We start from the raw sequence: 24457 nt of genomic DNA, 5'->3' as shown, positions 1-24457 counted from the left end.
TTGGCACACTCTCCTCTATGCACACTAGTATTAGACAGTTAAGCACAAACACCACATTCAAAGAAGTAACTCATTTGACAGTCAAGAGCAACAGTCTGAAGACTCCTATAAATACTTCCCAAAACGTAAATTTTGATGGTATACCTACTCCTCCCCACCAGCCTTCATCGAAGCATCTGACAACTACATGCAGGATAAAGTATTCTTTCACATCTAAAAAAAAGAGACCTTTTTTGAAGTACCACTTATAAATATGTAGAAAACATAGAAAATCCAGCAAACTACTTTTTTATTGGACAGCCAGTCAAAAAGGAGTTTCAAGGTATTACAGTATACAGCATGAAAATTTACACTATCTTCTCAACAGCACAACAGACAACACAGCTTGTCATTTTTATTTGTATCCAGAGCTTCATTAATGTAAGTCATAAATAATATTTTATGCACTACTATTGAAAAAAACCAGAACACCAAAAACAAAAAACCAAACCCCAAAACCATGTTCCTTTGCAAAAGTAATTTCAAAGCCATTACTGTTGACCATGTTTCTCTTTGTAGTTTAGTTGCTGCAGGACTATTTTCCAGTCCTTCCGTGCTTCTGTCTAACCACAAACTTTATTGAATCACTCTGTGGATGATGTATTTACTTCTTAAAAGGCCTTTGCATTTCTCAACCAAATAGTTATGCTTGCAATGATAGCGCAAAAAGTTTGGTGTAAGTTTTTCAGTAACAGAATGTAGCATTTTTCTGTAGACCTAAAAATCTTAAGACCACCTCACATGATCTTTTGGGGGAAGCCCCTGCCATTAAGCAAAATAAACTTTCATAATGTATACTTTGACATTTACAGTTAAAGGATAATTAAGTTGTTGTGCATGAATGACAGTAGCATACACCAAAGAACATACTTCTCATTGCATTCCATGCACAGCTGATGGGTTAGTAGACACACTAATGACAAACACTTCCAAAACTTTGATCAATACAGTGGATCAAATTGATCTCATGAGCAGTGGGCATAATTTTTCCTCTAGTCAACTGATATTACACAATTAAAATATCTTTCTTACCTTCTGAAAAAAGTCTTCCCCACTTTTCCCTTTGCCTTCTGCAGCAGCTGTAAAAGAAAGGTGGGATATGGTTACTATGTACATAGTACAGGTTTACATATAGAAATTATTAGTGAGTACATGCTACTGTGAAACCAAAATTCCAGGCAATCTTTTCTCATGCAATAAACATTTGTCAACTACTGAGTAATATCCGAAACTGCCTTTTACAAGTCATTTGTGAAGGATGGAGACCAAGCAGATGTTTGTATTTGCATACCAGAGCTATAATATACTGATGCATATTTTAGTTACAAAGTAAATATGGTCGTGTAAGTCTAATGATTTATTCATACTGCATACTTTGCTGTGTAATTCTACCCATAAGAGGATCAAAAGAAAGCTAGGAGGGCACAAGATTTAATGTATCAACAATAAAAATTAGAATCAAAACAAGAATAAGCATTATAGTAAGCCAGAATCAGATTAAGAATATGTTTTCCTCTATCCTGCAATTTTTTCTATTGAAGTGAAATACAGAGCTACCACTATTCGGTTTACTAAGACTGAGAAACTACAACAAAAATCTAAATACTTCCTAGTGCTGTTAAGTATTCCTTTCTCAACTGCTTGTTACCCCATGAAATTTTGCAACATGTACTTTCCACCAGCCGATGTTCATGAGCTACTACGTTCAGAGCAGCTGAAAAACAAAGGGCACCCCTAGATAGTCCCACCAGAAATGAGGCCGTTGTACAAACGAGAGGCACGAGCACATTTGAACACTTCAGAACGACATTCAAGAAAGATGACTTGAAGCTTAATTGTGGCACTGATCATGGCTACTAGTAGGGCTTGGCAACTGTGGGCAAAGAAGCACTTGTCAAGCAGGGAAAAACTAAGAGTACTTCACCCCCTGAGCCTAGGAAATCACAGGCTGAAAGGTGAACATCTTGACTTGGTGAGGAGAAATGCTATCAGAGAGCATTCTTCACACCATTCCTCTTCGGTGAAGAACAGGCAGCGGAGAACACCACCCTCTTCCTCACCGCCATCACACACCTCTTGCAGAGTCAACCGACCCAGCGCACAGGGCTGAGCACGGCGGGGGTCCCAGGACTCAGCTTCAGGGAGCATAGGCAGGGAAAACCGGTATCACCTGAAGTACACGTGCCAGCACACCAAAATGCTCCTTGTACTCTAGGGCTGTACTGGTCAAACTGGGACATTTCTATTTACATAAAAAGGAAACCCTAACAAAAGGAAGAGTGAATAATAACTAAATACATGCAGGCTGTAAACAGACTATAGAGCCTTCACAGCACTTTTCCAAAACAGTGCCGACAACATCACAGTGGCAGAACAAAACATCTTTGTAGAAGACAGCCTGGAAACCTACGAGAAGCAATAATGTAATTCAGTGATGTCAAGAGCAAGACCTGGATTATCTCCCACATGCATTTAAAACCGTAACTGTAAACTTAGTTTATCTAAATTATTGCATTTAAAGGGATAGAACTGTTTGCATATAGCTTACGTTGCAGCTTAGCTGGGTCACAACCCGAGACCTAGCAACCTATTCAACACACAATAGCTCAAGATCATTATGCAGACAGTTTCTTTTTGCCTGGAGAATGGGATGCCTCCAAATAGAGCTCCAAGTGCAGAAAAGTTCCCTGAATGGTACTGGATTACTGAAGAAACTCATTGTCATCAAGTTTTTTTCTTTATTTCTCACGTACAAAACAAACCTCCAGCTCATGCCATCACCTTGGCTTCAAAACTGTTTCAGGTACTTAGTTCTTCCCACTCTAATTGCACAAGCAATTCCAAACCCTTCAGTTAACATTAAACTCGTCTAGCGCAACCTAGGAACAAATGCAACTGACCAGATATGGGCTAGAAGCATAAAATTACTTTTTCTACCTGAGAGGAGGCAATGCCACTACATTTGAAATAAGCTGCTCAATATATCAATAGCAACACTTAAATACCATGGAGAAAGTGTACAGTAGGAAGTTTCATCTAATACACTTCACAACTTCATGTTATTTAACTCAAGTATAGTCAGAGCAGAGACAGCGAAAGAGGCCTGTCAAGCAGTCATCTTGCTGCAGAGCAATTACAGACTCCACAGTTCCACAAGTCTGGGAAGAAAACAAAAGCCCTCCTTGCCCTCCAAAGCCGCAAGCACCTGTAAGAGAAAACTTCTGCATGTTTCACCAGAACAAGGTCTTCTGGAAGCAGAGACAACAATTAGGGTTTCAGTTTTTCAGATTTACAAGCTACAGACACTAGCAGAAAAACACAACTCTTTTGACAGTGGACACTCGATACGTGCATGTTGTTTGACAAGTTTTCCATTAACTCAGGAATAGCTGTGAAACTTTTGGGAAATGAGGAGTCCCACCACACTATTTCTACAGGAGATAATTGGAAATGAGAACATGACTGACGTGAGGCTGAAGTTGCAGTTTTGAGAATAGGCAGATCTTGTTCCAGCTGCAAATACACGATTTCTGAACTGAATAAAAACAAGAGACGACTTACATAATAGCAGCGATGCTCTGCAAGACATTTAAACACAATGCTGACAAAGCAAATTCTGTGCTTTTTATTGTAGGTTTATTTTTAATCTGAATCATTCTGGTGACCTGATTTACAGCTTGGCCCCACCAACAACTGTATGGCACAACAGATGGACTCCAACAAGCACAGACTAAGTAAGGAACAAGAGCATCCTAAACCAGGTTCACAGAAAAAACAAACCCATACAAAACAGTATAGAAAATAGTGAAGTTGGAGCAGATGGCACTTTAGAAACATCTTTTGTTAATAATCAGTGGTTTTAGTTGCTAAAACCATACTATTAAGATATAGTCTTTAATTATAGCTTTTCAGCACATAAAATATGTTTTGTGATAACTTATTTGTAAGCTCTCACGATATCTATAAAAAGGCAAAACGACTGTGTGGTGTTTTTTAAGGTCTGACATTTAAGGTCTCTGCACCTAAAGCAGTTCTTCATGTCATTAAAAACATTGCAATGCATTAGTAGTTTGTCACTTCATGTCCATGATGCAGCACTATTTAATCCATTAAGAGGTATGCCTGATTATTTTCATATAAAATAGTTTTTGTATATTAAGGGGATCTAGTCATTACCATCTCAATTATGCGCTGAATAAAAAAAAAAAATCCTCAGTACTGCAGTTGATCTACTGAGTTACACTTAGGATAGATCTTTTACCAGAAAACAAAAAAACGCCTAGCAATCTGAAGATGAAATATGTGAAGCAGTATATTATGTTTCCTTTTAAGTTTGCTGTTCTCCAGCTATTTCCTTCTTTTGCCCTCCCTCCTCTTGATATAACTATTTGTACCAATTCTATTGGTTTACTCTTATTTTACTTGCTTCTTAAAATTTTATTTCTTTTTTATGGAGAAATTACAGTTAGGAAAAATTAAATTTTACCAGTAGTTTAAGAATTTTGGAATGCTACCCACAATTACACACGTTTTAATCTATGTTTACCTCTAAGTACCTATATTTAAGGAAGTTTCCAACATGCATGCAAAACATTTACTACTTAATCACCAAAGCAGGCAAAGGCATTCTAGCACTTCTGAAAACAGTAACAGCAGCCACATACAAGGCAAAATTTATCCATTTCTTTCATAATTTAACAGCTAAACAGATTTTGTTCAAACAAGACAAAACCAGCATCTTTTGCAGGGAAATGAGCAAAAGAACCATTCCAGAGTTATGAAATTTATGCATAAGTCACTAGAAGCGGAAACCATCTACAGTGTTCACTACAATGAGCTGCAATTTAGTTAAGTCATTGAGGTTTACCTCAAATCAGATAAACAGAGGTAAAAGCAAGAGTTAATCTGTGTTGAGGAAAAAGTCTGATAGGTCATTGAATCCTAAGCTCAACTTCTTTTTAAACAAATCTTGAGAGTATTAACCCCAACTCTCAAAATAACACTCATCTTTGAAATACATTGATAAGCTCCCCAAATTTACATCTGACTGATGTACCCTGGCATATTATTTCAGTAAATTTACTAATATTAATTAACGTTTTAATATGAACCAAAGCTTTCTTCAAAAAGCAGTAAGTTTCCAAGTTCTCAAACACTCAAGAGAACAAGTCTTTTGTGGGAGGCTGAGGGGGCCAGCAGTGCCGTACTTGCGCTGCATGGAGGGCACAATCTAGTCCATCTCATCATTATATTTGAAATAAGCTTTCAGATTTTAATAGACAGTTTTGAATTTTCTGACTTCTTAAATGAAATTAATGATTTTAAAATAACATACCATTAACAAACAACATTAAGAAGTGACGCTAACACTTAACACTTCAGATACCATCACAGTCCTGGTCTAGGAAATATGTCAACAAGTGCACTTCAGTTATTTAATGGCTTGCTAAATTCTACTTCAAACAATGATTAAAAAACACTTTTAGAGAGCTTTCTTCCTACAGATACAGGTCACTAGAGCCCCAATATCCTCAGCTGCTGTGCAGCTTTTCTTTGTTTTGAAAAGACAAGTCCAAGTTGTGGAAGACAAGACAGACTTGTGTTTTACAAGAACACTTTTGGCCACAAACAGAAAAAGCCTTTGCTGCTCACTTCCATCTTGTGCTGCTCTCCTTTGTTTGACAGCACAGCTTTCTGTGCATCTGTGGCAGAGACCAGCCCTAGCTTTAGACTTAATAGACAAAGTAGTATTTACTGGAATAGCCCCCCGGACTTGTTTAGCCGGCAAGGGCAGAGGGAAGGAGATTTTCGGGGCTCACTTAGCTGGCAGCTCTGACATACACCAGCTGAAGGTGTTGAGGCAAGTACAGCTTCAGGAAGCGGTGGCAGCCAAAATTATCTTTTTGTAAGTCTTCTCCAGAACTACTGGCTCCTTCACCAGCAGAAGTAGGCACTACAAATAGGAGTAGAAGAGTAGTTAACTTTCTAGCAGCATTTTACAGCAAAAGTGCTACCAAGACAATGAAAGCACTCCTTGAATTAAACTACATGTGTGCCAATAACAACTGCTTAAGTTGCTTTTTTTTTTTAAAGGCATCAGTACTCTGACAAGATCTCCAGATCAGCTCTAGAAAGCCATGCCTGGTTACTTGTATTAGGTGACCGTTCCACTCTCCTGCCAATGGTCTCTGTCCCCAAAGCAAATTTTGGAGAAACCACAAACCAAATCGTAATTAATACAGTGTGCCAACTTCTGACTGACAAATTGATTAGTTTCTGCAAACCTCTGCTACTCGGGAAATACTGTTTTCTTAGAAAGAGAATTTATTTTATGGTATTGAATAATCACTTAACTGACCTTCACAAAAACTAGGATTATTTTTACACAGAATGGTAACATTGGTTTCAAAAATACAGATGAAAGGCTACGTAAATGTGTGTAATAAGCATTTTATATTTTAAGCTCTACTCTGTTTATTTTAATTTCTTCCATACTGTGAAATATTTTATATTAGGTTTTTGCTTTTCAAGATATATTGGATTGCCAAGGTTCCATCCAATACAAATATTAAACAGTTGAAACAGGTGTTAACTATTATGGTATCCATGAAGTACACTACTTGTCTACTTAATCAGCAAATCATAAAAAAGCCCAATTGTAATTTCTCCTAAGTTCACATGGAAAAATCAATTTGAACTTTTACTTCAAATGTTATTTTAATTATGGAAAAAAATAGTTATAATACAGGCCGTATTTTACAGGAACTGAACCCGAGATACACTGATTACGCCAAGTTTTTTTTAAAATTAATTATTCTAAGCTTGTGTTGATCTCACATCAGCTTCGTATCTCATTTTCTAAACTCTTGAAATTGTTATCGAAAATACAATGTAATACCTGTTTGTGAATTTGCCTTTATGCTGATCGGTATCAAAACTTCTTCCTCCATCCGCATTGAAAGACTACATTTATAAGAAAACTTAAAACCATGTTCTGCTCGTCAGGTTTCAGCTATGGCGAAACAAAATCATGCCTTGCATCAACACACTAACAGGAGAGATAACTATATATACTTTAATTTCAGCCAGACAAATCAACTTAACAGGAAAAAAATTATTCCCTGAGGGTGGTGAGGCACTAGAAGTGCCCAAAGAAGCTGAGGGTGCCCCATCCCTGGCAGTGCTCAAGACCAGGCTGGATGGGGCTTTGAGCAACCTGGTCATGTGGAAGGTGTCCCTCCCTGCCCATGGCAGGGGGCTTAGAACGAGATGATCTTTCAGGTTCCTTCCAACCCAAACTATTCTATGATTTCAGGAAACTATATAATAATATACCTGAAGATAAGTAATCAATAATCCTTTACCTTTCCTATCCACTGAATGAGAAAATTCATAACACTTCAGATTGTCCTCATGTTAATTAGATTTGATTTTTTCCTGAAACTGCCTTAGAAGCATGCTAGCTACGTAGCCAAGTTTGGTTTTTATTTACTGTTATTTTGTAAATGAAATGGACAGTTACTCGCATTGAAAGTCTGAGCTCTTTCTCAGAAGTTACCAAGCTGGTTATCATACAAGCAAAAAAATCCAACTAAGAACTTGTTTCATTGAACCAGAAACCACCTGACAAAAAGATTGTTTTCCTGTGCACAAAGTCAGACACTAAACCATGCATACTCTGAAAGCTTGCTTATATCAAGCCAAGAGAAAGAATTCCACCCCAAGGGCCACAGAGTTAAGCCAGATTGCTGAAAATATGCCTTTAGGAACTAAAAGATAGAGCACACATTGTTAAAGAAAAAAACACTGACCTTAAATTGAATTTGTTGAAATCCAAACAAAACAATTTTCCATTTTTCTTGTAATTACAAAGCTAGTCTCACTTCCAGTTTTCAGCTTAGAAACCAAGAAACGAGATAGAGATATAACTCAGCTAAAATGAAAGGGTCTGACAAGGAAAGTAACAAGGTCTAAACACACAAGAAATCTGCATAACAGTCTTGACTACTATTTTTCAGTTGGCTTTTCAATAAGATTACATATTCAGCTCACTTAATGCAATTTGTTACAATGAAGTAACCTGTAACACATATCAATCTCGGTATTTTAGAATCTTAAGTAGCTTCATAAATACAACCAAGTTTTCCAAAGTCAGTGAAATACAGTCAGGCATTTACATTTTGTTAAATTCATATATAAAGTGACCTTTGGTTTTTGAGGATGCTTACCATGGACAGGTCAGAGTAAATCCACAAAGTCAGCCAGAGGTATCAGTGAGAGGAGGTGGGCGAAGGGAGACCCAAATTACTTGAGAAGTTACTGGCACACTCAACAGCTAAGAAAGCTAGCAAAAACATACGTGTCCATATACCATGCTGACAAATTTGTCAGATCAGGAATATGTAGACACCAGGTAATTTCTGTAGTACTCTGTGACAAAAGGATACTTGGACTGAAGTTGAAGATAAATGTTACCTTTTATTAAAAGGTTGGAGGAAAAATTAGAAACAATGCAGACAAAAAGATATCCATGATACAAACTTGAAATTCTATGGGAGCATTCTTCCTCTGGTAGAACAGCCAAGGAAGAATCAGAAGAATTTCAGCACACTCGGTAAATGACGATAAATACGCTGTTAAATATCTGGACATTTTTGGGTGGGTTCCACTGTATCTCCTTCTGTTAGAAGGAACCTGATATGCAATAACTACGCTATCCATAAAGAGGCCAGATGTGCTATAACTTCTGACAGACATAACTAATTCTGGGAAAAAAAGCAGACTGAGTATAGGATACTTTTACACTGCTGTTAAAATACCGTGTCTATAAGCCCCCCAGAAGCTCACTGTCTATGGCTTCTTTTCAGACTACTTGCTAGCTAGATGAGATGTCTTGGATCAAGGCCCATGTCATCTGAATGCATGTGTAAACACAGATGGGTAAGACTGTATTCTTCATTCTCCCCCTAAGCCCACATTTACTCTCAAGACACAGAATCATAAAGGTTATATAGCCATATTCACGTATTAGAATATTTGCTTTCAATAATCCTTTTTTCCCCTGGCATACTGTATTAAAATTAGTATTGTTGGGAAATAACTAAAACCATCCTACAAACCAAATTCATAAAGTTTTATTCATTTCAAATGATGGATGGATAAAGAGGACAACAGAGAAAAAAGGAAAGCTTAAAATAAACTATGCTTACTTCCACTATCTCTGCATACATCGCTAAGAAAGATTGCAAGAATAAAAATCCATTATGCCTTAAAGACCAAAAAGACATTTATTTTTGAACAAATATTCCTACAGATTTGCTTCTAGTTTCTGTAAGTACTCCACGGATTTGGTAACTAAGAGCATCAGGAAAAAAGGAAGAAAAAAAAAGAAGTAAAAAGAACCGAGTAACACTGAAAGCTACTTGCTTTTTCAATTCCCTCCCCCCCCAATATTTTTAAAAGTCTATCTAGAACCAATAATTTAATATATAACAACTGTAAATTTTAGATATATAACAACAGATTTTTCCAATTTTACCAAACAAATTTATCTCTAGGGAAAATGCTGTCTGCCAAGTCTCTGTATAGAGAAGCCTGTTTATTTATTTATTTTTATAGCCAAGTCACAGCTTGAAGGCAGGCTGTGAAGCTGGGGTTGCTTTGGGAGCCCCGTTTTCCTTGTTAGAAATCTCTCCTTTGAAAGGCACACATGGGTCTAGCTCATCCACACCACCACAGAATATGTCCTTATGTAATGTGGAGCACAGTCGAGTGCATGGCACAAGATACAGGATTTTAATGAAGACAATAAAGTGAACGCTTTGCTTCCAGCCAGCTACTCTCAAAAACAAAGCCAGGAAAACTGACTAGCTGTCAGCACTGTATTACCTGATTAAAACAACTCTATTAGCTGCCTCAGATTGACACTTGTTCAATATTAAAGCCCCAAACATCTTGTGATCTCTGTTACTTTCCTTCTCTTTCCTTGCTTCAGGAAACCCCAGTAACAAAAATTTCCCCTTTCCAGCTTGATTAGCAGTGCTATGGTAGAACTGCAGTCATAAGTCAAGAAGAGGTCAAAAAGCAAAAACGATTACTGGCAGTCTCTCCCAACACTGCAAAAGTTGATTCTTCCACTCTATTTTAGTATACTGGGTAAAACATTCCTGGAAGTCTCGTATGTCATCCTTCTGATCCATTCAAAGACTTCTGCTATTGCATACGGTCGATAGACCAGCTGATGTTTCTAGCTGAAGTTACCAACTTCCTCTTACTTCATCCAAACTTTTACCAACTTGAGTTTCATGCTAGCATTTCTAGAGCCTGTTCAGACATTTCTGTTTCTTACTGCCACAATCTAGGCTGAAACCAAAGCCTCTTCTTCCTTAGAATACTCAGCTGCCCAACCATAACTGGATAAACCAAAGAACAAAGCGTGTCTTTGGAAGTCACTATATTTCCTGCATTTTTCTTCAAAAAACCCTTCTGAATTCTTGATTTCAATGACTGACAGATTAAAATCAATTCCCCTGCTTCTGGGAGCAGCAGAGGGCTTGTTGGAAATTCCCTAGCTAGTAAAAATTCAACTGAAGTAAAAAAAAAAAACAAAACCACACCAAACCCAAAACTTCACTTAGAATTTTCCTTAAAGCATAAAAAGCCTCAAGGTAATGCAAAGATTCAATTAAAAGTTTGTAAGCACTTTAATTGTATTGTAAAAGGTTAAAATTATAGGAGAATATCCATGCAGAAGATGCAGCTAGCTGCCAGGCTGTAATGAAGAGATGAGAATTCAATTCAAAGGAAGAAAGCAATCAAGACGGAGCATCCTAAACAGAGGGCTGCTGGTCATAGAACATACTGAATATTCTTCTGAAACAAGAACAGTTGCTACATTACTCTAAGCTTTCGCAAGTTAAATTTCAACTTATAGTTTTAATTATTTCTTATCACTAGGAGTTAAACACCACCATTAAAGTTTCAGATATAGTATAGAAAATCAGAGAATATACTTATTATGAGCAAAATGAGGTTTCCTTTGCTTTGTGAAAAGGTTTCTTTTCAAGAACAGAGGCTTAATTTTTGATAATTTTTCACCAAGAGATTCCCGTATTACTATAATCTGAATTTTTAATAAGCATCATTTTTCTTCCATTTTGATCAATGGATGAAGACAGCTTTCCAGCATCTAAATATTGTAGTAGCTGAAGTTTACTGATATGCTGAACCTACTTCTACTTTCTCTTAAGGACACAAAGAATTTGTACCTATGCTACTGATAATCAGTTTTTAAAAAGTTAAACTATGAAACACTGTCATTTAGCGTGAGACAGCTTTATTAAGATGCACAACTACTAGCATGAGTGAAGCCTGATTAAAATATTATAGTAAGTGGATTCATGCACTGTGCCCCGCCCCAGTATTTCTCCCCAGTTTTGAGAAAAGCATTTGTTGAGAATATTTTGGATACTGTACTAAAAAGGGAATAGAATTAATCATTCTAATGCTCCTAAAATCTTTTTGCTACCTAAATATATAAAAGTAAATATTCTGTTACCTCAGTCTTCCTACACTCCTTGGCCAAGCAGCCCTCCAAGATGCAAAGTGGAGTCACATCCAAGAAGTGTCACCTCTGCTGAGAGGTGGAGAGGAAAAATGAGGTGGTTTAGCTTTTCTTATTTTATTCAACGAGTTCTTTAATTGTGTCCCTGCCTTCAGACAGGCCTTTCTGCATTTCAGTTTTTCAGAAAATTTGGGAACCTGTGATCAGAATGACAGGCTGGCCAGGAACAATTGTCACATTGTATTAATTTGTTCCAAATCCTCTGTAGCCACAGAACTGACAGAAACAGTCGGGGGCCAGCCATGAAGTCAGCAAAAAAACTCCACCACATTAAACAGCCTAGATAGTATCAATTCCCTTGGCCCATGATCCAAAGAGAGGCAGTAGTTTTGGAGCAGACAGCTGGAGGAGGGCTGTTCTGGTAGCTGTAGGAAAATCTCACCAATATCCCATATGACCCGCTGCTGTTATAAAATACTTCTCATCACAGCATTGAAAAGCTTCTTATGCCAGCACCTGACTTTTCGATTACTGTACGCTTACTCCCCGACACAAGGGAGGAGATCAAACCAATATGGTAGGGTTAAGCCATTCCAGCCCTGCTTTCATCTTGCCCACCTCAGTTGAATCCCTTTTTGTTATTAGCATATAAGCTGACATGTACTGAACTCACACTGAACTTTGGGACTGTTGTTCACCTAGAAGAAAAGATGGAAGACAAGGACCCATCTTTTAGTCTCTAGCAGTTTTCCTCTTCCACGCAGCCGAGCCACCATAAACACTCCAGAAGGGACAGGACAGCTGACTGAGCTACCTCCATGCTGTCACACATCTGGAAATGAGTCAAAACATTCACGTAACAGTAAGAGAAGAGATGTAAAGCTTGACATTTTTCTGAAAAGCTTGGCAACAGGGCTGCCTTCTTGAGTCACTGGATGCCGTGAAGGCTCAAAAAAAGCCCTTGAATGCCTCAGGAGGCAGAACCTCTGTTGCTGCCAGTGCCCAACACATCCACCTCTGCCCTCAAGCCAGAGTATCCATTTAACAGAACTTGCTGTTTACAGGAGGAAAGAAAAGGAATAATATCAGAAGTGCCTCAGGGGCTGACAGAGGACAACTGCCAAATACGAAAGCTCTGCTCTCAGCAGATTGATGGCTGGGGATATTCTTTCTATTTGTTTAGCGTTCAACTTTCTCTCAATCCACAAGCACTTTTCTTGTCAGGTACATGTACAGATACGGTATGATTCATTACATGGGAGGCAAGAATGTAGCAAGCCTGTAAAAAAATTAGAAACAAAACCCCCTACAGATTTGGATAAAAACATACACAAAATTTTTCTGATGGCCCTGCTTGTTATGAGTCATTCACAGATGTGGAGTTACAGGAGAGAAGCCAAGATTAAGTCAAAGACAAAGCTTTATACAGGAAACCAGTTTAAGTCTGTTGCAATGTAGGTTACATACTGAGCTACAAGGGGAAAAAAAAACGCCTTTTCAAACAGTAACAAGACACTGCGTGTATCTGGAACCATCATGTTGTATGAGATTCTGCAAATATATATGGACTGGGACAAAACCCATTATTTGGAATTAAGGAGGTTTCTTCCTTTTCCAAAAACTAACCAACTCACACTCTCCAGCTTCCCGAATGCAATAGGAATATTTGGAGAACACCACACACACAAGGTTCCCCTTTTTCTGTCGAAAAAACCACTTTAATTTCTGACTAACTGAATAAAAAAAATAAAATAAAAAAACCAAACACCAACAGCCTCATAGTTTTTAAAGGACACATATTACTAATTCTTTTCTAGGCATCTGAGCCCCTGATTCTGCACGTCTACACAGCTGGTAACACCTCACATGAAAAAGACCACACTCACAAATCCACACATCTCATCTGGTTGGCATAGTTTTTCCCCCTTAATTTGCGTATCTGCCTTTTTCTATTTTGTATTAATCAGTCTGAAAACAGATGGATCACCTCAGAGGTAAGTTCTTTCCCAGATACCATTCACAGATGCTTTCATTCTTTTTCTCCACATCTCTGGTCTCCATACAAAGTACTTAGTAGTCAGGTCAAGCACTCAGTACCTATTGTATAACATGTAATTGGTATCATGAAAATAAGTTCTATCAAATATATATACATACCACAAGCCTACCAAATTTCATTTTATGCAAAAGCATAAAATGCCTTCATCGATATTTCAAGTATTAATCAAATCCTATTCAGCCTTATTTTTAGTATATTCTAATATACACATTCTAAGGCATGTGACTATAGAGGAATTCCAGAAGAGGGCTGTTAAATTTAGAACAGCTGATTTCCAGTTCAGGGTAAGATTGTGAGTCACTCTTCTAGATTCAATTTATAATGCGTTACACTACCAACACTACTAGTGAAGCAAAGATGTTGCTTTGAGTATTTCGTAAATCAGATCCTTTTTTTAATCTTTTACTCCTCCTGAATCAAAACCCAAGAGTCTTAAGTTTACATGCAAAAAAATGCAAACCCACTTAGATACTTCATAAGCATAACTGGGCTATAAACTAGCATGAAGTAGCAAAGGACAAAAAGTTTAAAAAGCCAAGAAAAGCGTAAGATATGAGATTTAAATAAGTACATGCACAAGCACTGGGGCAATACATTGAAGTATTTAGTTAATTAAAAAATGAAGAAAATACAAAACCTCATTCTTTAACACAGAAGGTAAAAATCACATTTTAACATGTACATTCATACTGTTCACAGCTTTGAAGACAGGAAAAAACTGTCCCAGTTTGGCTTATTCTTAGATGTCACCATAATCTAGATATCATTTGAATATAACAAGTTCTTCTGTTTTCACTCAAAAATAAATACAATTAGTATTTACATTGCAAATGATACAGCAAATAACATCAAAGTAGAAGTTGCAAAGTAGTGTGTAAAGACAGTGGGTTGAATCTCCCCAAAAGGTAGAGGTAAAAGAAATTTACCCATCATATACCAAGTTTAGAGCTATCTATCACCACAAAATGTGCGGTTATTTGACATGTATTTTCCCATACATTAGCTAGCCAAAGAATCCCAATTATGTATCAGCACAAAAAACCAGCAATATAAGTTACTTTGCCAAACTAAAGTTTACTCACAACACCAAGATCTTTCTGCTTTCATGAAAGAAAGGAAATGAAGTAATTGTTTAGGTATGAAGATCAAAGCACAACAGAAGTCTAGACCCTTCTGGTAAAGGTGAAAAAGTTGTATTTTCACAGCTGTTTTTATGTCCACATTTTCAACATATTTTTTTCATCTTATGAACAGTTCCCATATTAACTCACACAACTGCTATATACAGCTGCCAAAGCATTAAATGATTCTGTTTATGCATATACATATAAATAAAAAGATTCAAACCTACAGAGTTAATAAAAAATGGCATGTTGTATAGTTAATATTTCTAGATACAGTTTACAGCAAGACAAAAACCTGCACTGGTTTACATTTCAGTGGTAAAATTTAGCTGGGAGCCTAGCATCCATACCAGCTCAAATCATGTTATTTTAGATGTGGACTGCATTAGCTGTTAAGCATAACTGATTAGCTTTTACTTTAATGTTGTGGACTGTTTAGCAGAAAAGAGGACAGCTAGCTTAGGACAAGCAAAAGCGCATTCCAGTTTTAGAGAGTCAGATAAAAATAATTAAAACAATTACATTAGTTTTATCTTCTACGTTAAGTTCCTTGATTTGGGAAAAGCCCATCTGCTTCTTCACTGTGGCAATGCTACAAATACAAACAGTACTGGACTCAGGCATAGCAAATACATATATATCCAGAAAAAAAATTGCTCTAGATTGGCGCCAGGAGAAAGCCTTCTTCTGGACAAAAAGATGGAGCTCCACAGGAAATTCTGCACTCACACTGGTAGAGTATCTTTTTATTTACCAACACGATTTTCAAAGTAAATCTGTAAAATGTTTGCAGAGTGGTATCAAATCCTTGCGAACTTAAGGTAAATGATAATTACATTCTCTCACCAACTTTCTAGGTAATTTTTCATTAATAACTACAGAAAAACTACAACATATTTTCTCTACAGTGAATGAAGAGCTAAAGGACAGAGGGATGAAAAGTCTTTCTAATTGGGGAAAAAACTAACCAGTTGCATACTGCATTCAGTTTATTAAATGCTATTTCAGAAAACTTGCCAAACTAGCTCTAAGGAAAGCATATAAAAGCAGAATTTCAAGTTACACAAGCAAGCAGCAAGGTAACATATTCATTACCATTTCCTTGAGAACTGCTCAGTTTAATGCTTTACAGTCCTAGATGCTACAAATCCACAAGCTTCTCCAAACTGCCTTGAACCAAGTACCTCCCAAGAAAGCATGATAGTTCAAGTATGATGAAGCTGAGCTCACACTGCGTATTACAGAGTCAAAAGGAAAGAGACCATAAGTTAGTTACCCAGAGGGTTTAAAAAAAACCCCACCAACCCAAAATCAAAATCTTACTTGGTAGAAAATACAATGATATATATTCAAATAGCTCAATGCTTGTTATGGAGTCTTGCCTGTCAAAAACCCCAAAGCTCTTTTTAAATTAAGTACAGTCATGCTGGAAGTGCATCACACTAAGACTACACGTGGATGGTGGAAAACTGATGAGAAGTTTTAACTCCCCCATTCACCTTAAAGCACTGATCTAGGCTGTAAGCCATCTTCACATGGGGACTCCTCCCAAATTTAGGCTGATCTCAAGATGACAAATTATTCAAGGATGCAGATTTTAGAGTACCTGAACACACAGGAATATATGAACAGGCTACAGGAACAAAGATTTATCACCAACTTTATCACTCAAACATCAAACCCTATATGTATATTTGGGCTATGCTTTCATTTATTCTGGCTATATAGGAGATGTATGGAAATACAAAGCTTCCCCCACCTCCCTCTTAACAGATGGGTCTTTAGAAAGCCAGATCTATTAACTGTAAGATTCGTTGTGATTTCCACCTCCTAGAGGCAAGGTCCTGCCATAGGGTAGCTGAAATGCTCCAGAGAGACTGCCAAGTCCGGCAACACCTTTGAACTGCTACACTTGCAAGATGTGAAAAAGCTTCATTTGCACTTTACAATATTCAGGAAGTAATCCTGCTGAGGACTGAAACCTCTAATAGGTTTGAGCAGTCAAAAGCAAAATTGCGTAACTGCTATGGCTATCAGACTAATTCTAAATAAACATCTCTTAAATGTATGCATAACAAGATGTGAAAGCCAGCCTTTGTGGATTGGTGAACCTTTTACTCAAACTATATTAAACTGAGGAATTTAAGAAACAGTCAGGAAGTAGAGAGTTGTTTTGAATTTACATTGCCTACACAAACAGGCCCAAAATACATTACTCAAATCCTAAGATTCCTGTCTTTTTACAGGCAAGCAAATTATTGCCTACAGTGTATGATCTCAAAGACTAGTATCTAGCTCGCTGCTAGCTAATTTGTATTTTTATGGACACAAAGCTATTTCTAAAACTGTTGTTTACAAGAAATATGTAAGCCAGAGAAATTCTACAAAACTCGATTTACACAACCTTGTGATACAGCACAGGAAATACTTAAGCTAAATTAATGACCACAAGTAAACAAGAAAGCATTGTTTTGTGGTTAGACGACTGTAATTCTAAGTTACGCAACTCATTTATCTAGTAACCTTGAGTATTTCTGAAAGTTCCTCTTTTCCACTGTTAAGGCTCAAAAAGTCCTGCTTAAAAGAGCTGATACAATACCAAATCCCTTTAAGTTCATGCAAAATAAACTGGAAGGAAACTTGTAAACTTAAAGGATACAAAGTGTCAAGTGTGGGGAAGTGAAAAATTAAATCAAAGAATGTGCGATTTCTGCCAAAATCTAGAAAAACAAACGATAACAAATAAGGAACTAATATTTGGCCTACTTCTGCCTCCAGTTCCTGTGTGGGAGCTTTAGCTCAAGAAATACTATATTTCTGCAAGCAAAACCAGTATTAAGTAGCAAGATGTTAGCGCAGCTGATTTAATGTAATGCTGTTTTCAGAAATATTTTCTTTACCATTTCTGTAAGTATTATTCAACTCTGAACCTTTCACTGAAAGTTTATGTGAATACTTTTTTTTCTTCTGTGTTACATTAACTAGTAACTCCTTTTCCCGTGTTTACACAGTAAAGTAACTTGTACACAGGAAAAATAAGTTAATCAAAACCTATTCTGTAGCAGAAAGTTTTAATACATCATAATGAACATTCATAACTGACCTTGAACATGACTTAGCGTTTCAAATTACCATTTTTAAGTGTCTGCTGATCAGTGCAAGGCACATCTCACAATTAACAATGAAATGATGGTAAACATGGTAGCAAGCATTTAGCATATCCCAACATGACATTTACCAGCATAAACAATGCCCTTAATGTCTCCATTTACATTTGCTTTTGTATTCATATTAAGTACTAAAGCAAAAAGCTTAGAGTCTCAAGTACCATGGTAAGTGCCTCAGGCAGCATACCACCCTACTCCTCAAAAAAAATATGCAATGACAACCTGCAATACAGTGCATAATAATTGATAAAGCTTATAGCTCTTTCAAATCAGAGATTTTAAGTAATGGGGTGACAAATACAAGAATCATAATTCTTTATCACTAAATGCAGAATGACATTATCACCTGTCAGTATCAAGCAATGTAAACATTGTGTAACATCTCTCTCAACATGTACTTGCAAAACATCCCTGTTGTTATAAATACTGATCATGTGTTTCATGCCTGCATAATGCTTTTGCCAAAACACTCATTTTGTAAGTGAAGTGAAAGTCTCACTCATTTGGAAGGAATGCCAGCTAACCAATGAGAAAAATAAAGTCTAATTTGAAACCTTGTTATTTGTCCTGTTACCTACCAACGTGCATTTGTTGGAGTAGCCATAATTAACTGAAATATATTAACACACATATCCAGATCTAACTGTGGAAGCTCAGCTGACACAGTACAAAAGCCTTACTTTCTGAAGATACGTTTTATAACCAAGGAGCATAATGTCACTCTGAGGACTTGACAGTGAATAAAACCAAAACCAAGGCCAGTTGTTGGACAAAAAATCCTAGCAAAGTATTATCCAATAATATGTAAAGATTAGATTGCTATGGCAGCAGATAATGGTAGACTTAAATACAGAAAAATATGCCTTTATTTTACAGGTAGATAAGCATTAACAGGCCAAAACACAACTAGCCTAAAACATCGACTTAAATATCAAGTAAGCCTGGCAAAAGGAAACATATTAGACAAATGTCTTTCTAAAAGCAGCACAACAAATAGCCATCATCAGGGAACACTAAAAGGGACTGGTTTTGAGAGTAATTTTAGCCAGAAATGATAGAGATACGTAACATGAGAAAAAGGACTCCTTTATTCATAGAGCCATGTTCCCTCCTGAGAAGTACCTGTGTTTTACACTATAAATCAAACACAAGTGAGCATAACATATGAATTATTTTCAATTAATCAAATAAATTATTTTGAATTCTCAATCATATCTGTATTTGATATGTGGGAAAACAGGAACACTGTGTGAATGCATAGTTTCCAATTCAACAACAGTTTTGTTCTAAACAGCTAGGGTCTTTGAACTGACAACCTTCCTGAAGAAATGCAGTCCACTTGACAGCAAAGTAAAGTAGCTCAAAGTCCACATTCCCTGACATAAACGTGTACTGGGGTCACATTTCTGTGAAGGAGACAAGTTACGCATCGATTAAAAACCCAAAAGTGTATACGCTTGTTTGCAATAGCCATCAGTAGTATCTTCAGCCAAAAAAGGAATGATAGTAGCACTTGAGGTCTGGTTTATCTTTAATTCTGTTGAACAGAGTACTCCGTTTTGCTGGGAAGTAAAAATGCAATGGCATCTTTGCTCTTTGACAACCAGGGGTTCTCAGTTTTGTTATTTTGGTGAACAATGATGACTACCACCACCCAGAGTACAGATTGGTCAATACTCCTTATGTGCTCATATTTGGCCTACTGTCTCCTCTAAACACTAGCTACCTGATTTTACAAAAAAAAAAAAAGCAACAATGCCTTGCTCTAGTTCCTAATCAGATCCAATTAATAAATACTGAGAAAATTTGCTTTAGGTTTTCATTCTCGACCAAAGCCTGTATTAAGAGAGTATTAAAAGAAAATTATAATCAATGAATAGCAGGAACATAAAAACCCCATTAAAAAGTATAAAGTTTACTTAAAAGGTAGACACACTATAACAGTCTTTCTTTCTAATGACTATTTTCAAGCCACATGATTTTTCAACACTAAATTGCAATGCATTCAGGCAAGTATCACAATCACACAAAAAAAAGAGTGAAATATAAGTCCTCCATTACTTCCCTTAGGCTTTATCAAGCCCTCTTGATAGAGGTAGTCTTTCGCATGATGTTGGGTGAGCTTTACACTGCTGGGAAGTTCTGCAGGTCAACTTTACCTTCAAATGCTGCTGCTTTGTAATATAAGCAAAAAACCAACCCTCCACTGGCTACCCTCTTAAATTATGCGTTCTCAATATATTGAGCCCTTCACCTCTATTTCAGCCCACTTATTCACACACAGTGACTCAGGACAGAAGAAAAAAAAAAAAACCAAAACACACAGGTCAGTATTCTCACAGGTTTGCATAAACTACACAAAGACTGAAGTAACACTGAAGAATGCCACTAAGTCATCCAGGAGAAAAAAAACCCGAAACCAAAACCAAACAAAATCCAGGGGTGTGCCACCAGCTGGAAATGTGAAATTCAAGGATACATATCTCGCCTAAAATTACCAACTCTACAATTTTTTTTTCTTCTTAAGACAGGAAGGAGAGGATAGAACATGGATCCCTTGCATCAGAAAATGCTTACTACTAAGGAACAGAAAAATTAAACAAGAAATTACAGTCATTACTCTTCACCACCCAAAGCAAGGACACAGAAAGCTCTGCGGCAAAAAAATAAGTTGTCCACAAAAGATTCCTAACATTCCTCTTCCATTACAATAATACAGACTTCAAGATGTTCCACAACATGAACTATAGCTTCGTGCAGTGCAAACCAGCTAACAGAAAAAGTACTTTCTTCGTGCAGTTAAAGTGAATTAGCTTTAAAACTAAGCAGAAAGAGAAAAATTGAGGACTTGCTGGCCTAGCTCCTCTGTTGAATGTTTGCAAAGTTCATGTTTCTTGAGCCTTTAAGCAGAGGTAAACAGTATCTCAAGGCTTGCAGAAGACTGTACCTGAAGAAAGTTAGTAACACTGGAGTTTTCTTGTAAATGTATCATACTGGAAACTTCCACTTTCAGACAAAAGGTATTTGCATAAGAACTAGCTCTTGAAATCTTAAAGGAGCCCTCATTCAGTAATTTTGTAACACTAAGGCATTGAGAAAGGGTAAGGACAAGTCACCAGGGAGAACTCAGCAGAGCTGAGCATCTGGTCTGCTGCTAGTCACACAGCAGATGCAACGGACACCAGAGAAAACTAGCATTTTAAGTTCAGAAAAATCCTCCCTCAACTGAAAATGTCCACTAAGAGTAAGAAGTGTACAACTACAATATGCCTACTCCAGAAAAACGGCAAACAGCTCTACTCACACATGATAAGTATCAAGCAAAGCCTCCTACTATCGACTTTATTAACTGAATCTTCCTAGACTTGCAACTAATCTGTAGGAATTTTCCCAGTTTCTCAGCAAAGACTGGGTGATTTTGTATCAAGTCTATTTTTACAGTTGAAAAAACAAATTAAGTCCACATACTCACAGAAATGCAAACCCAAGATTCAGAATAGCATTCCTAATACTGAAATCCAGGTATTCTAAGAAAAAAAAAGTTACAAAAAATACGAAATACACACACTTTATTTATTTGGCCACATTCTAAAGATAACACCGTCAGTACTACTGCTTTTTCAGCTCAAGGTACTACAAAAGTATAACCATCAACTGCATGCAATAGCACAAGTATGGCACATCAGATGTGGCTCCAATCTTTGTGCTTCATACAGTTCCACTATATCAGAAAAATAATTTCTTCTACCACCTGTTTTTAAACATCTTCCTTAATTATGTTTTTACCAGTGCTACTTCAACTATTTCAGTGGTCCCTTTAAACCAGAATTTGGCTATTTGGTGGTGGTTGGTTTTTTTTTGGCACACTACTGAATTCCAATTCTATGCATGGCCTCATTGTTTTAAGTTGTATTGAGACTAGTAGATTGTTCTGCAAGGACGAGCATGTAAAAGAACAATTTATGAATTCACATAGACACAGCAAAACTGTCTTGACATAGAGGGAATAAAATTGCAATGACCAGAATGAAAGTCAAAAAAGCTCACAAGGTTCTCTGTCTCTGCACATCTCAATCTTCCATTTAGAAAATAATAATAATAATAAGATATCTAGAATTAACAGAGGTGAAACTTTGGATGGTCTACTCCATTTCTAGAGTTCATAAACCATTATTATTAAGGCTGCCAAAAAAAGTAACACTTCCTGTTTGCATTTTTTTCTTTTATTTTGATTTTGGTTGAATTCAGGTTTCCTGTTACAGCTCAACTGGCTTTAACCATAAAATACTTTTCAGCTCTGTAAGTTGCTACCCTGAAATCATGAGACAGCTTGGCTACTATAAACCCACAACCTTAACAAAACCAGTTCGCAGAAACAGACACAAATTTTTCTGTAACTTGCTGAAAAATAATCACCAAATTTAAGGTGTCAAACAAATATTTTGTTTTAGAAAAAAACCCACGTGGGCTTCTGTTGCCTAAGCTGTCACAGTGAAATGCTTACCAGCTCTGTGTCTGCATGAGCCCACTTGATCACAGATTAGAGAGGTTCCTCCAGAAGAGAAAACTCTTCTTACATTGCTAGAGAAGTAGCATCAGGGAGCTAGTACGAATCCCTAATGTGTTCAGTGTGGATGCTCAGTTAGCTGCCAACCTGCACTTCGCAGTAATTAACTAGATCCTGCCAGAAAGTCAGGTAACGGTCTGTATTTGAGCAAAAGCAACTGGTGACATACTAGTTTGGACCTGTGGTCCATCTGGGGCAGTAACTGCCGTTTACAGAAGAAGATACCAGTCATTAGAGCACATTGAAAGAATCTGAATTAAAAGTTACAAAATAACCCCTAGAAAAGTGTCTTCCTCCTAACAAGCCTCTTCATCTCTTCTTCTGTCCTCAAAAAAAGCCTAAGTACTATCCCTTTAAATTCAGTAAAGTTTAAATAGTGAACTACTTAAAAAAAAAAAAAAAAAATGCCTCTGCATTTCTGAACCTGAACTGAAGAGATACAGCCCAAGACCACAATGTTTGAGAAGACTATATTGCTTGGGAATTACAAGAGACCACAATGAAAGATATTTTTTTTTTTATTCTGTAATTAGAAGGGAGTATAACATTGTAACATTTGCTGTTGCTAAACTCCTTTGCAGGATATAAAATTACTTAGACATTGTTCAGAATGCATTCTTATTCCTTTGATTATTAAAATAATGTAAGAAAGTATAAATTATAAGATGTTAAGTACTAAGGACTCTAAAGTGTTTCAGAATAAGAACCTCTGTCTAAGTTTACCATTACCATCACACTATCAGCTAAAATTGACCTACCTTAAATACGTGTATTCCCTAAATTATCTTGCAAATTATTTAAAAATATTAAGATGATCAGTAAAACAGCACCACCTTACAAAGTGAATACTCACCTGTAGACAAAGCTATGATCTTTAAATCTCTAGCACTATGTAGATGATTACAAAATTTATTTTATGGTTGTTGCCTTTCTCTTTAGAGTAGAATGATGCAAGCCAATGATGACTGATGCATAACCAGCAGTTCTACATCATGGTTCTCCTGTTTAAATCTTTCAATATGGAAGTCCATGTGCACTGAGGCATCTGAATTTGCTTTACTGCTGCGAGCAGAAAATGCACTAGTCCCAACTGTCTTACCACTGCCTCCATTCCAGTAAAAGCAGATCTGATCAGCTGGAGCAGCTCTCTTCCGACATATCCGCTAGATCACCCTAACTCAACGCATCCCATGGAAAGAAGACAAGCCTGGGTGGGTAAGTAGGAAAGTATTTACACCAAAGCCTACACTGAAATATAGGTGTTCACCAAAGCTGCACTCCCTCTGAAAGGGCAGGGTGGAGCAGGGGAAGAAAGCTGAACGCTGAACGTTCATTTGGCAGTCCGGTGGGCTCCCAGCTCCCCGTGCCTGCCCTCAGCCTGCACTTCACTAGCATGAAGTAGCAACAGCCCCGCGTCTGTGCGCCAGCTGCGAAAATGCCGAATGTGCTCCGATTGATCTCAATTCATCACACTACTGGAAGAAGGCAGAACAAAGCCGGTGAGTGGTTTCTCCTCCTCTCCTCTCATAAAACAATACAAACAGAGAGAGAGGAAGAGAAGCTGAACAGAAGCGCCAAGAGCAGATCCTCTCGGAACAGCATGTCTGGCTGCCGCACGACGTACAGGGAGCTCTCTCCTGTGCGCATCCAAAGCTACTGGACTTTTATAATCCTCTTCGTCACGTCTCTATTTGCCTATCGGGTCCCAAGACTTCCCACTACAAAAATATTTCCTATGTGTCTGAAAAACTTGGCATTTACACTCTTCTACTGAAACTCCGGTCTGGCTAACCTGTATGGGCAGCTATGTAAATCTTTCCTTTAACTCTGCCACTCGCTTCTCCCACGCTTTACTCTGTCAAGCGGCATGCTCCCACTAGACTCAAGCCAGTGCTCTGCTTGGAGAATGAACACTCCTTTAACTTGTGCAATGTAGAA

General features: G+C 37.3%; 1 protein-coding gene across 1 annotated transcript in view; it reads right to left on the bottom strand.

Annotated features, from left to right (window-relative positions):
- The window catches only part of BICC1 (BicC family RNA binding protein 1), a 112525-nt gene that overhangs the window by 72643 nt on the left and 15425 nt on the right, over positions 1–24457 (bottom strand). The window contains exon 2 of the mRNA XM_080402696.1: positions 1072–1118. Within this exon, the coding sequence (XP_080258822.1) occupies positions 1072–1118 (47 nt within the window). The remainder of the gene's footprint in view (positions 1–1071; positions 1119–24457) is intronic.

The sequence above is a fragment of the Falco punctatus genome, assembly GCF_963210335.1.
Source record: "Falco punctatus genome assembly, chromosome: 9".
In the NCBI taxonomy this organism is placed as follows: Eukaryota; Metazoa; Chordata; class Aves; order Falconiformes; family Falconidae; genus Falco; species Falco punctatus.
The sequence above is the reverse complement of the archived record's forward strand: the minus strand, read 5'-3'. Positions and strand labels throughout refer to the sequence as shown.